Source organism: Pogona vitticeps, chromosome 2, assembly GCF_051106095.1.
Source record: "Pogona vitticeps strain Pit_001003342236 chromosome 2, PviZW2.1, whole genome shotgun sequence".
In the NCBI taxonomy this organism is placed as follows: Eukaryota; Metazoa; Chordata; class Lepidosauria; order Squamata; family Agamidae; genus Pogona; species Pogona vitticeps.
The window spans coordinates 304,062,173-304,077,115 of NC_135784.1; the positions used below are offsets into that span (position 1 = coordinate 304,062,173).

Here is a 14,943-nt window from a genome sequence, read left to right on the forward strand (position 1 = left end):
CTCCAAATTCTATTATTGCTCCATGATCACTGCAGATGGTGACAGCAGCCACGAAATTACAAGACGCCTGCTTCTTGAGAGGAAAGCGATGACAAACCTCGACAGCATCTTAAAAAGCAGAGACATCACTTTACTGACAAAGGTCCGCATAGTCAAAGATATGGTTTTTCCAGTACCGATGTATGGAAGTGAGAGCTGGACCATAAAGAAGGCTGACAGCCGAAGAATGGATGCTTTTGAATTGTGGTGTTGGAGGAGCCCGGGTAGATGGGACTTGTTAGCCTGGGAAGGCAGCCCATCTATGAGAAGGAAAACTCTGATCCCAAACCCCCATGCCGTGAAGAGGAGGAGGCGCCGCCATCACCCATGCGTCGAGCGAGCAGCCTGGGGAGGTGGGACTTGTTAGCTTGGGAAGGCAGCCCATCTAGGAGAAGGAAAACTCTGAATTCAAACCTCCACTGCCTTGTGGCTATATCCACTGATGGAGTAAATCTCAAGGTAAAATCCGGAGCCGGAGTCCCGGAGGCAGTTCGTGTCGTTCTGGCAACTCCTGTGACATCGCTGAAACCAGATGTATTGGCTTTTTCCATTGGACTATTTCAGTGACGTGGAGAGGGGGGATTTGCTGCTTGGGTAACAGCCTATCCTCCATATTATTTTACCGAAGTCCTCCTTCCATACAGAGCATGGTACCATAGTCTCTCGTGACTGAAGGATGCCTATGATGACTGTTTGGAAGCATCTCCCACAAGGTATTACTACCTGCTTATGGTAGAGACATCTCTGAAGCGCAAGCTGTAATGAGTTTTTTTGGGGGGGTAGTCTGCACAGAGGCAGGGGATGATTCGTAAGGCCCACCTCTTCCAGAGGGTCTGCACAAATCATGGGATAACGGCCCCTCTTCCCTCCAATTTCTTAACACTGAAAGCAGGATGTGGTAGTGAGCAGTTCAAATGTGAGGGAATTCTGGTGGGAGAAATCCATGAGCATCATCTTTTAAAATTTCCCCCCAAATATTAGCATGTAAACATAGCAGATACACAAACACACATACCCCCCCCGAGGCCCCACATGCTACAACGTAAGATCTTGTTTAAATAATCCACTCTATTTTATTTTTGTCTTAAAATAGTTTAAACTTTATGCTACAGACTTGTTTCAAAAAAACCCCAGAAAGTCTCGTCTTGCACCAAAAATATATATATATTTTTATAACACTCTGTTTTATTATTATTAATTATTATTATTATTTTCTCCAAAGACCATTAAATACTAGATGGACATGAGGATGAGTGTTAAAAAGAACATTTTTTGTGTGCTTCTTGCCTTTTCTAAACTCAATAATTACACAACAGAAAACAATAAAGTCTTAAGCAATCGTTTGCTGTCTTCACCATGGAAGATTCCAAGTTTGACCTCTGACAAAAGCAAATACGATGAAAGCAGGCCTAAAATGAAAAAGAAGCAGTCCAGCAGCCTGGCGCGCGGCCGTTTACCAGACTTTTAGTGGGATTGGGAAATGATTGGATTCGTTTATGGTGGCTGTCAATTGCAGATCGATCAAAGACCCAGATGGAGTGCAATTATTCAAGCCAGGTTGAATAATGTGAGGTCTTGCAAACCTGGATTAAAACTATCAAGTGCATTAGTTCTTAGCCATAGGATGGCTATTATTTCACTTATCAGAAAAGAGCAGACGAGTCTCAGCTCTCTGACTGGAAAAAAAAGGGGGGGAAGAAAGAAAAGGAAAAACGAAGAAGAAATGCTTAATACATTAGCTATCCAGTGATCATGGTTTAATTTTTTTTCCTTTTATCCCCCTTCTCTCGTTCAAGAACATTACTTTGAAAGATTCTTTAAGAGAACAACAACAAAACCAAAAAGCATGTAGTGTTTTTAATTTAAAAACAAAAAGAACTGGTTACGAAGCTAAAAATAAATAAATCATGATTCCTTGAAAACTACACAGTGCACAATCAGATGAAGTTTGGTTAGGATGCAGTCTTTTTTATATATAATAATATATATATGTTGTTGTACATATGTACATAGAAGTCACAGCATATATACACATCTCTCTTTCTCGTTAAAAGAAAGGATCACCAGTGAGTTCCTCTGGTGGTTCTGGGTACTGGCCACCGTTAAGCATCAGACATTGGGCCTAAACTCCAATCTGTATGCATTGAAATAAAACTCTGGTGTTTTTTTTTAAAAAGGGGGGGTATAAATGCAGCTTCTCTTCGTCAGAGGCCACCTGGAGAACCTGCTCCTGCCTTTCACACACACACACACACACCCCTCCACCTGGACTGCTTTTCCACCATCCAGCCCCAGGAGGCTGCCATACATTTGTGCATACTGGAAACATGGGAAAGATGGATTGTCTCAGTCTTCACACCCGGTGGTTGCCCGCCCGCCCTCCCTGGCATGTGGGTGAAAGAAGAGGAAAGTGACTGATTAGGTTCCCCATGGCATAATGGGACCGCGCATGGGCAGAAGCAGCCGCAAGTGAAAAAAGAAAAAGAACCTTTGGATGGCCTTTGGATCAAGGGGCTCCTGATCGGCAGTCACCAAGGATGGCCTTAACAACCTCGGGGGGGGGGGGGGAGAAGACACTGTCAGGGGCCAGGTCACACCTGTGCCTTTCGGATCGCAGCAAACCGACCCAAGTCTCATTTTAAAAACTTTATCATATGAGGCTGTTCTTCTCAGGGTATTAAATGAAAGTAGGGGGAAAATCACGCCATTAAATATTTTCCCTAAATAAAAGAAAAACATCCTGCCCGATCGAAAAGCACCATGTTAGGGGAAGCATTCTAGCCTTATCTTCTTCCCAATAGGCTTTATCCTCTCTATGCCAGCATTTATTTAATGTTTTAAAACAGAGCTGAGCAATCAAACAGGTGATTTCTCCACCAACGGTCTGAAACAAGGCTCACCATTCATGCAAGTTTCGTGTAACTCGCCACAGCCAACAATCAAGGTGCCAGGGCATATTCCGGTTGCACGCTCAGCCACATGTCTGATTGTGCAACTGAAATAAAGGCATCCTCATCAACCAGCTGCCATTTGCCATGGCAAGTTACACAAACCTTAGATGGGACACCAGCAGGACTCCGATCAATGTCTTCTGCCCTGTAGAAAACTGTTAATCATTTGCTCTGTTAAGTGATTACATTCTTCCAGTCTTCTGAAGCCAACTGCCCTTCCAATGACCAGCTGAGGTTTACAGAAGACCTTTTTACTGACAGTCCACCCAAGGGGGGGGGGCAGAGGGTTGTAAGTGGAAAAGTAAATGCTGCTTACTTGCATATAATGCAACCAGGTGTTGCACACTTAATAAAGAGTTTAACTGATCTGATTTCTGTCAGGGACCACTTAGTGCATGTTCATTTAATAGCCTCTCACTAACCCAGGGACAATATTTACTGAATTGCTCCCAAAGTGCAATCTCTTGGTTTAGTTTTCAGTAAACAACTCATAGGCTTCCTCTGGGAAATCCCAGGTTAATGCATGCTTCTGTTTGTAGTAAGAAGCCTGGTGATCTAACACCTTTCCGCTCTTCTGTGTGGAAGCAAATCCATTTCTCTTTTGATCCTTCACAAGGCTAAGCCTACATGAACGTTCTTCCCCAACTTTAGGGTCTCCTGGTCTTCCACAGAGAAAATATTCTTCCACCTAGTAAAAAACCAAGGCACATGATGAGAATCTCACCACATGCAAGAGTTTGGTCCACCAACAGCTATTGCCCACACATAACAGAAGACCACATTCTACATCCCATAATCCAAACCAACGCACAACAGCGCTGGTCAATTATCATGAGATTCAAGAGTCTGAGGAACAAAGGACACTAACTTTGGAGATGATGTCTATCAAAAGTCAAATGAAACTGCTTAGTCTTGATGTGTGATGAACTTGACAAATAACACTCATCAGACAGAAATTGAGATCTTCCTTTCCCAGTGACTCCAAAGTCCCATTAGGTGCAGAGTAAACGCCTCTGTCATTTGTCACATGAGAACAAATGATGTAGGACATAGACAGCCACTATTAGGGATGTGCACAGGGAAAATCTTTGGATTTTTCGTGTCTGGTCCTTCTGGAAACCTGAAAAGGTCTGGCTCAATTGGGTTATTTCATTTTGAATCTCCCATTTGGGCTTCTGGCACTAAAAAAAAAGCCCCCGGGAGGCAAGGAAAGGGAGCAGGAAGACCAGGGCTTGAGGAATGGCTGTTGTCAAGGCAAAAGACGGAGAGGAAAGACTTTACATACGTGTCAAATTGAGATAAGCCGACAGAGGAAGCCCAACATTATTTCTCTTTTGGGAAGCTCTTTTGGAAAGCCAAAACTATTGGGTTTCCAAGGCTCTCTATTGGAAAGTCACTCAAGAATCTGTAACTCCCAAACCCACAACCCTTTGGGGGTCCCCCATTCTTATTTCACAAGTGCACATCCCTAGACACACTCTCATCTTGTGGACGTGCCAGGTCTCGTAAAAGGCATTGGTGGACTCTGGCTCAGGAGGGGGTTCTGAGCAAGGCTTAAACCTATGAGCAAGTAAAATCCAGCAGGGCTTTGCCAAACAGTTCAAGACTTTGGAAGATTGGTAAAATTAAAGGCAATTTCTCAGGTTAGGATCAAGAGAGTTAAATTAAATTCTCTCTGAAGGTGCTTACAATGAAACTTAAATGACTTTTCTTCTTCTTCTGATTAGTCACGAGAGGTGATCTAAACATGTTCCGGCCCCCTTCATGAGTATTCAAATCAATAAGGGCAAAAGCAAGGCTGGGAATCTTTGTAGAAGTGAGGCAAAAAGATATGTTCTACTTTTGCCCATACATTTTTTGCATACTTTCTTTTCTCTTCCTTTTATATTATTGGACTTTTACCCCACCCCCCTAGACAAAGTCTACTCAGGGCGGCTGTAGAGCCCTCTGTCTTCCCCTTAAGGATGATAACGTTTGCTGAAGCCACACACGTGCTCTTTCTCCCTCCTCTGAGCAGAGAACCACCCTAAGACGAGAAGGTGCAAGGCTTACTCTGAACATATGGAAATGGAAGAGGCTATACGTGTTCTGGAAGAACTCATTTCCCCCTGCCCCCTCCTCACTCAAGGCCTTTCTCTCAGCTACGTGGGGGGGGGGTCGGAGCATGCGCAGTACAGTGTGTGGTCTACTGAACTCTTTCCGGCTCTAGAATGTTCCAAACGTCTCTCCACACAGGCACAGAGGAAATCTAAATCTGTGATTCACACAGACCACCAAGAAGAAGCCCTGTACCAAAGCTAGCCCAAAATGCTGGTCATGGTACAACAGTCTAGAGAAAAATAAAATGCGTTATTAGAAACACTCAGCTCTGACTTGTACGGAAGCTACCAATGATGTTTTGAATTCGAAATAAAAGCTGCTCAGTGCACGTTACAGAGATTTCGTGATCAAGTCTTCCGGTTTCACAACCAAACCACTTCACGTTATAAATGCCCCTCGGTCACAACTCAACCCTTTTTAAGCTCCTGCAGTCCTATCAGCATCATGATGGGGACACTCAAGAGCCATGAACAAATCAGGCCAGTGGTGGGTGGTTTTTTTAATGCTTACGTCACAAAGGAGAAAGCCAACAAAAACCTACATGTACCAGCAACTTCTTTTTTTTTTTAGTGGTGAATAAAGAAACATGTACGGCTCTCTAAAGGTATGAGTGGAAAGATGCCACGGCTTCTGGTCAACGAATGCTCTAAAATAATCACACACATTTTTTTAAAGGTGTAAGCTGTCATGGAAGTTCAGTGCAGCTACGTTTTCCATAAGAGGGACATTCCCTTTGACTAAGGAAGGTAAGCATTTCAAGGAAGCTTCTGAAACAACACGGCAGTTCTAACGGGGATGGGGAGAAAAGGGCATTCTCTCGGAGGAGTCTGAAATCCAGCATGCCAGAAATAGATGCTTTGGACATCAAGGTGATACCCGGGGGGCTCGAGCGCCACCTAAGGGAGAGGGCTAGGCGGCTAAAAACACAGTGGATCTGCATTACAGTAGATATTTGCGCCGGCTGTCCTCATCAAGGGTGAGGTCCACCACTTCGGGTGGAGAAGACCAATTCTGTGCAGGGGCCACACCTGTCCATGGTTCTGATGGCCGGGTGCACTGCAGACCTGAGCCATGTTTCCGGGAAGACACACTTTGAATCACTCCTCCTCGAGGGTGGACGCATCTATGGCAAAGCAAAGGGGGGGGGGGAGAGAAAAAACCAGCATGAATATACCAGTAACGTCTTCCCTATGAGAACATGGGGAAGGGTTCTCTCTCTCTCTCTCTCTCTCTCTCTCTCTCTCTCTCTCTCACACACACACACACACACACACACACACACACAGAGAGAGAGAGAGAGAGAGAGAGAGAGAGAGAGAGAGAGAGAGAGAGAGAGAAGCAGCTCCACTGACTAACAGCTTTCACAAGGGGTTATTCACAGGGTATATTTTGCATTAAAAGGAGGGATAGACAGGAACCTAAGTTATGAACTATGATGTATGGGCTACTAGAGATGGGCACGAAGATTGGTTCGTAGGTTCGCGCCAGTCTGTACACACGGCATCACAGATGCCACACAATCCCCCCCACCACCTTTCTGCAACAAACCACTCACCAGCCGGCATGCACTCCTCTCTTCTTCTTCAGCTGTTTGGCCAGTCCCTGGCAGGAGCACGGATTCACCTGTCCCACCTCCTCTTCTGAGTGGGTGATTAGCCAAGGAGGTGGGGCAGGGAAGCCTGTCCTCCTGTCGGAGACTGGCACGCAATTATTATTGAAAAACACCAGGCACAGTCAATCAAAATTATTTTTAAAAATCGGTGTAGTATATAGCTGTTCCTAATACTGCTGTTTCTCGTAGCTCTGATGGTGTTATTCCTGAGATCTGCAATTGCTTATAATACTGTGTGAAAAAAAATTGATAGTTCCCAAAGCCCCAATGACTATGGGGACCACTGAAGTGTGCTTCATCCACAAGCAAGATGCTTTGATGATGATGATTGCATTAATTATCTTAAAATAATGTATTCCTGCATTGAGAAGGGGTTTGGATTCAGTGGCCTTATAGACCCCTTCCAACTTTATTATTCTATGATTCTATGAAATCACATACACTAGAGGCACAAGTAAAAACAGAGAACTTGGAAGGGCATGAACAGACTTTTCAATTCCTGCCGTGTTCAAGCTATCCTTACAAGGAGGAGGAGGTTCGGAGAAAACAGAGGCCTACTGAGCCCTGCTGGACAAGACTCATGCTTCACTGCTGCGTTCAATGAGTCCCCGGGGATCATGTTTCAGGTTCCTGTTTTCAATGTTGGAAGGATATTCCTAAATATCTGTTTTTCCCCTTTTCATGTAATTTGGAGAGACCAGCTAACAAATTTGAGATGTGCCTTTTCCAAATTTCCAGGAATATCTTTGGCATTGAAAGGCAAATTTGAGACTTGTTACAGGATAAAGTAAAGGTTTCCCTTGACATTTAGTCCAGTCAAGTCTGACTCTAGGGGGCAGTGCTCATCCCTGTTTCCAATCCATAGAGCTAGCGTTTGTCTGAAGACAATCTTCCGTGGTCATGTGGTCAGCGCGACTAGACATGGAACGCCGTTACCTTCCCACTGAGGTGGTACCTATTTATCTACTCGCATTTGCATGCTTTTGAATGGCTAGGTTGGCAGGAGCTGGGACAAAGCGATGGGAGCTCCCTCCGTCACATGGATTCGATCTTACCACAGCTGGTCTTCTGACCTTGCAGCATAGAGGCTTCTGCAGTTTAACCCGCAGCGCCACCACGGCTCCCTCTGTTACAGGATACCTCTGCCCTAAAAGGAGAACCAGGGCTGCATCAACTATCAACAGCCAGAAGATACAGCAGGGTATCTCTGCTATCTGATGAGCCTATATTAATTTCTTCTAGCTAGCCATTCTGTGAATAGGCACCTTGTTGAGTCTCTTCTCCTTGAAAAGAACAGCCTCAAAGCAGGGCTGTATCACCATGGCATGCTGCCTCTTAACAGCAGGCCTCTGGCTATATATCTGGCTAAGGCCAGATGTTAAAAAGCAGCATGCCATGGTGTGTCCTCTGGCATCACTCTTGAGAGTTCAAAGTCACAGGAAGCATCCATTAATTCTACAGGTTTGGCTTTCAACTGGAAACTAAGGGATCGTTTTTCTCAGCACCTTGGTTCACACAGTTCCCTGTTCTCACCGTCTGCCTCTCCATCGGTCACCTCAGTCTTCTCTGCCTTCATCTCACCTCTCCCTAGGCTGCCGTCTCCTTCTGTCTGACATACTTCATCCCTGTTTGTTTGTTTTAAAAAAAGATCTCCTTAAGATTTGGTTTTCTCATGGCTTTCTCTTAGGACTTCTCTGCTTCATTTTTGTTTGGAAAAGAAACTTGCAGCAGGTTGAGGAAACAGAAGTGGGGCTGAGAATGCACTCTAAATATTCAACTAATCTAAAGTGAGACGCTGATTTTTTTTAAAAGCACTATAAATAACTTAGCATTATGCACGAATTAAATTTCCATGTACTCCCCATGAAAACTCAGGTGAGCAGCTTAGGTATGCTCCTAGATTCATCCCTGAGCTTGGACATCCAGATTTCAGCAGTGGCCAGGAGTGCATCTGCACACATAAAACTAGTGCACGAGCTGTGCCTGTTCCTGGAGATTGTCTGATGTGGTCACAACGACAAAAGCCTTGGTTGCATCCTGGCTAGATGACCCTAACATGCTTTGTGTGGGGCTGCCTTTGGGAAGCGTTCAGAAACTTCAGTGGATCCAAAATGCTGTAGCCAGATAGTCAATCTACCCATATCACCCGCACGAGCCAGGAGGTGAGGCTGAGGAGCCTGACGCCGAGGGAGGCCCGGAAGGAAAAAAACAAGAAACCGGGCCTTCTCGGTGGTAGCTCCTCGCCTCTGGAATAACTTTCCTCCGGTGATTCGTGCGGACCCTTTGCTGGGCACCTTTAAAAACCAACTGAAAACGTGGATGTTTATGCAGGCCTTCCCTCCAGTTAATACTTGATTCCTTTTTTCTTTTTCTTTTTATATTTTTTCTTTTCTCCCTTTTTTCATCTTGAATAACTTGTCGATTGATGTTTGAAAATTTTGTTATATTTTATATGTTGTTATATATGTTGGTAGCCGCCTAGAGTGGTCGTTCAATTAGACAGGCGGGGTATAAATGCAATAAATAAATACTATAAATAAATAAATAAAATAAATTGGGGCTGGCTGCCCAGACACAATTCAAAGTGCTGCTTTTAACTTATAAAGCCCTAAACAACGAGTCCAAGCTATCTCAAAGACCACATCTCCCTTTATGAGCCTGCTTAGGTGGTACGATATTGAGGGGAGGTCTTTCTCTCAGTCCCACCATCTTCACAGGTGTGTTTGGTGGGGGACACAGGAGAGAGCCTTTTCTCTGTTCTCAAACTTTGGAACTCCCTCCCACTGGAGGCCAGATTGGCCCCATCTTTGCTGTCCTTCTGCAAGCGGACAAAAAGTTTTCTCTTCAGACAGGCTTACCCTGAGTGACTGGCAGTCTGAGAAGGGGGTTCTTACAACAGGATTGTTTGTACTTTCCTTGTTTTTAATGTGCTTTTCATACTGTTTTTATCTACAGGTGTACCTCTGTTTACGAACGCCTCGGTTAACGTAATTTTCAGTTTACAAAAGAAAATCCATTGAAAATAATGTTTTGGTTTTCGAATTTTTTTTCATAATACAAAGTAAGTTTCCCCAGGATGCATTGAGCCTGGGAGGGTTATAGTGCCGCCCCCGTGCATGCGTTCCTATGGGAAACCGCATCTCAGTTTGCAATTTTTTTGCAATACGAAATGTCCCAGAGAACACATTAAATTCATAAACCGAGGTACACCTGTATTAGTTTTAATACTATATTTGTTTAATCCTGTTTTAAAATATTTCTAATTATTTACTGTTCTTAGCCACTTTGAGAAAGGTGAATATACACACACACACACACAAACACCATTTTCATGATAAATTGGGAGATGATACTGATGTTAACAGTGGGTGACAGAGAAAGAGAGAGAGAAAAAGCTCCCTGTTCACAACCAACAAAAACTTTGGATCCTAATTAATCCATATTTACTGCTTTATAAAAGGCATCCCAGTGTATTTAGTCAGATGCAGTGTTAAAAACGGAGGACACAACGCGCACCTTGCATGTTCCTGAACGCCCACAATCTCCACTTCGCTATCTGAGGAGGCAATATTAATTTCTTCATTGACCTGGGTGTTGCTGGCAGGGGTTTTGTCACTTGGCAGGAATCCAGCATCCAAGTGATCTGCAAAACAGAAAAGCCCAAGGCAAACATGTCGTGAAACTCAGCCGTTCCACCATCCTTGGCAGTCTGCACCGGGAAGGTGCACCTCACTCCCCTTGCCCAGATGGATCAAGGATCTCACTTTTTTTTTTAAGCGCCAGTTGTGGCACATACTAAGGTACACAAAGAGCAACTTAAGGAGGGTGGTCTGGGGAATCTTTCCCAACTGTACCACGTTCCATTTCTGATAATCACAGCAGGGGCTGCTGCATGCCGAGTAGACAAGCTGACATAGCAAAAAGCAAGTTCTGCAAAGAAAAGTTTTATATTCTATGGGGAAAAACACAAATGCTGCAACAGAAGGACCGTAACCTGCAAAATCTCTGAATCTTAGAACTGCAAAGCTGGAAGGGACCCTATGAAAGTATGCCAATTCAGTACCAGCTTTGCCCATGCATGACTTTGTGATATATTTTTATTTTATGATGGCAGAGTGTGACATGAACAAGGCCATGGCTGTACTAGCGATGTTACTAACAGACACACGTGAAAGACTGATTCTCTGATATATTTTTGCTTTGTATGTACAGTACAGGGGATTACAAATAAAATTCAGCAACTGTAGCTTCTGTCTAAAACAGTAATCAATTAACAAAAGATAATCAGGGTGGATAAAAATCAATTAAAAATGATTTACAGTAGAATCCATCAATATCCACTGATACACTGATCCAAGGTCTGAAAATATAAAAAATGTAAAAAAAAAGAATTCCAAATATACATATAATTCTAAAGCTACCTTTCTAATTGCTGCAGGCAGGCTATCATGCACAAGGAGTGATGGCAGAGGGCAAATGTAGGAACTAGCTGGGGACCATGGAGTTTCTAGTTTATACAGATGAGGTATGGAAGTATAGAAAGGAATGACCGAATAAAATCTGATTAAAAACGTCCGACACAGTTCTGTCTCCCCACCTGTCTCAGCGTTCAGCTCCTCCCGCAGCCCTCTCGTCCTCCATGTGGGCCCAGTGTCTTGCTTCACGACCGAACTGTTGTGCTCTTGAACCACTGCAGCTGCCAAGAGATTGTCCACGTTCACCACTTCTGGGTCGGAGTTTGTGTCTGAGATATTGTAATGAGTCACCACTGGAGGTCCATCTGGGAAGAAAAGAAAACCCACAGCTATTATATATGACAGCCACCTCAGTGAACACAAACACACAGAAATGTTGCCCCTATCAAGGCAGCACTGATCTAGGCTCCTAGCGTTGGCATTTGGAAAAAAAATCAAACGAACCAAAGCAGTGAGGCAACCGGAAGCTTTTTGTTTATTTGCTCAATGATATACAACAGAAGCATGATCTGTTATTGCATTAGGTGAATACAGTATCATGGCTAACAAAAGAAATATATTATTTCCTGTCGGAAGCCAAGCACAAAGCTGGAGAGACCTAACTCTGTCATTGGGCTACTTTGTACAACAAACCAGGCAGACATCTGACTGTCTAGTTCATTTAGCAAACATTTGCAATTTTAAGCTTTTGCATAATCTGCAAACTGAAGTCCCAACTATGGGCAGAGGTGGGGGGAGAGTGGAAGGTGTGGAAGTGCCTTTACAGAAACATATAAAATTGCCTTATATCGCACCTGTTTACTATTGACCCATGTCACTTCTATTCTCTAATTTGACTGACAGCAGCTCTGCAAGACCTGGGGAAGGGGGTCCTGCTGAGATTCTTCTATCTGGAGACACCAAGGATTCCATGCAAACACCTATGTTCTACTACAGAATTGGGCAAGAAGGACATGCATCCTCTTCACCCTTAGTTCGGGGATGTTTGATACCACTTTTTAAAAAATTAAAATGAAAGGCACATGTCATTGTTTATAGTCTAAGATACGTATAGTTAGTGGCCAAAATGCTATGGATGGGATAACTCAAACGGCTTCACTTTTCAGGACAAACTGCTGCAAGCACAAATTCAGTGTACACATTATGGCTACATGTTAAGCTGAGTGACTGGGTGCAAAACAGATAATGTCTGCACTGACTTTGTAACTTTGTAACTTGCAGCAGTTTGCTGCAAGGTTATGCCATTTACATTATACTGGCAACAGAGGTTTTGGGGAAATATGCATAAAAGGACTGGCTACCTGACCTCCAAAGTGCTTGTTTGCCCTTCACTGATCCAGGTATATCTTTTAGTTGCTCTAGGTGAAAATTGACTCACCGAGAGCAAAGTGGGCAACTTGGAAGGGTCTGGAGATGAATTCTCAGTTTCCAAGGCTCACTAAGAGTCACACCAGCCAAAAAAAATCATGAAAAGATGGATCTTCATGTTGCCAGAAGGTCTTGCACCCTTAATGTAAACCTACTGCTCCTGGAGGCTTCCAGGAACAACAATGGTGGTCTTTGAAAAACATTCCCAGCAAGGGAAGGGGCAACATCTAGGGGCTGCAAGAAGGGCCTTGGAGGTTTACATGGGAGTGCCAGGCTGCACTTTGCCAGCTGATCTGGAAGCCCAACAGCCAAGACTGTTCTGCTAGATCTCTATATTGACATGATTGAGCAATCTAACCAGACCAGGAACAAAGTCTCAGAAGAAACAGTAATGACAATGGATGCTTGACAGTCCATGGACAAAACTGGGAATCAGGCAGGCTGTTCTGTGAATAAGTGCTCTGGACTGGCAACATGAATTATTTGTTCAATTTTTACAGGACAGAGTTCTGAAACCATCATTCTAATTTAAGCCTCTCTCAAATATCTGGCTGATCCAATGATCCTTGCCAAGGAGAAGATGATGCTCCCAAAGAAAGAAGACTGTTTGGGGTTTTAAAAATATATATTTTCTTAGAGTGACTTATTGCAAAAATGCTGTCCTTTGCTCAGCTGGCAGATCTGCTCACGCCACTGAAATCAACTTGGGATGCCCACGTGACCTCCGAATTGCCCTAATTTCACAAATTTCAATGTCACATTTCCCCTCAAAAGCAAAGCTGTGTGAGCCTCACGATTCTGCTTATGTCACCAAACACATTGCACAGGGCAAGCACTGCAGATTTCTAAATGCTGCGTCAGATCTTGCAAAAGATCATGGCTTGGTGCTTGCTTTTGTTTAGAAATTCACCCACCCCGGTTTGAAGTGGGTTTTTTTTTTCAATTGGGAAAAATATAATTCAGAGCAAGAGCTTTAAATGTTTTCTTTGGCAACTTTCAATGTTGGGAGCAACTGAGGACAATCCTCACCTTCCACTCACATTTAATACTGTATACCAAACAAAATAATTTGTATCCAATTGTTTTTTTCAAATTAAAGTGAGATGTTTTTGTTGCTATGCAAGGGAGGGGGAGTTCCAGATGTAATGAACATGTAACTGTTCTCAATAAAGCTGTTTAGGTAACAAATGCCTATTTTTTTAAGAAAACAAAGAGGGGAGTGGGGGGGGGGGACAGCTGAAAAACCAGTGTGTAAACTGAAAGATCAGTGGCTTAATTCTGGTGACAAGGGCAAACTATGGTATGGCTGTAAGAAATCCATTCCATGCTCACTCTCCCCTATGCTCCAATACCTCCTGGCTTCTGGAACTATTTGATGTCCAGATTGAGAAAATTATGGGAGCGGTTAATAATGGTTTAACTTCAAAGTGACCAGAAACTATAACTTTCACAATGGAGTTCCTAGCTCCATTCTGGAGGTAAAACTTGGTTAGGAGTAACCATCATCTGACAACAGAGGCATCGCAACTAACCATGGTTACCACAAATTAGGAAGTGGAAGATGCGAGTGTTTCTGATTGCTGCCCCATGTTTTTTCTGTTACATCTGATCTTGAGGCAACATCCGACAATTCCATGTAGGCATACATTGTTAAAACCCTAATCTTTAAAACGTCAGTGCTCTTGGAGTTTGTGGGTTTTCTGCTTAAACAGGAGGTAGTTGCTCCCAGCTCTCCCAACACCTCCACAATTCCTCTCCATCTCCAGTATCTTTTTGCATGAGGGGAGGGAAGGCTGTTCCCAACTCAAATCCAAAGCTCCCCTGGACACAAACTAGTTCAATGGGTCTTTCCATTATTAAAGCACAAAAGCAGCAGAAACACTGGATCTGACCAAAGCTCAATCTAAGCCCAGCGTTCTTCCTTCAGTGAAGGACCAGAGACCTCCAGAAAGCCTACAATCAGATCACAAAGCCAAGGTTTTCTCTGTTGTTGTCCTCCAGTGTAACGTGACCTCTAAATATAGAGGTGCCGCACAGCTGCCACTACTAATGAGCATTTAAAAAACTTTTTTTCTCCTCCATGTATTTGTCTTATCCCCCTTCAAACTCATCTAAGCTTTGGGCTAGAACACTATTACTTATATATGTTGGCCTAAGCAAAATGGTATAAATCTCAGTGGCAAATTGTTCATAGTTCCGGAGTTAGTGCTTGTATTTCTTATTATGTGTTACTCACGTGACCTGGCATTCAACAAAGAATTCAGACGTGTACTCATTAATCAGTGGCCACGTATCAGTATGCTATTTGCCTTTCCCAGATATAAATAATAGGATTCTGACCACTTACTGGGATCTCCTACTGCTAAACTTTACATATTAATGATGCAGCCCTTGAACC

General features: G+C 43.5%; 1 protein-coding gene across 2 annotated transcripts in view; it reads right to left on the reverse strand.

Annotated features, from left to right (window-relative positions):
• Window positions 1–1,089: 1,089 nt before the first annotated feature.
• Window positions 1,090–14,943, reverse strand: part of ARK2N (arkadia (RNF111) N-terminal like PKA signaling regulator 2N) — a 60,918-nt gene continuing 47,064 nt past the window's right edge. The window contains exons 4-7 of one of the 2 annotated variants that reach the window (XM_078384161.1): window positions 11,300–11,482; window positions 10,219–10,345; window positions 8,236–8,327; window positions 6,110–6,213 (exon numbers count right to left, since the gene is read on the reverse strand). In XM_078384161.1, the coding sequence (XP_078240287.1) occupies window positions 6,188–6,213; window positions 8,236–8,327; window positions 10,219–10,345; window positions 11,300–11,482 (428 nt within the window). In that variant the 3' untranslated portion in view covers window positions 6,110–6,187. Of the gene's footprint in view, window positions 6,214–8,235; window positions 8,328–10,218; window positions 10,346–11,299; window positions 11,483–14,943 lie in introns of both variants that reach the window. The other variant, XM_020806550.3, reaches the window with a different exon arrangement.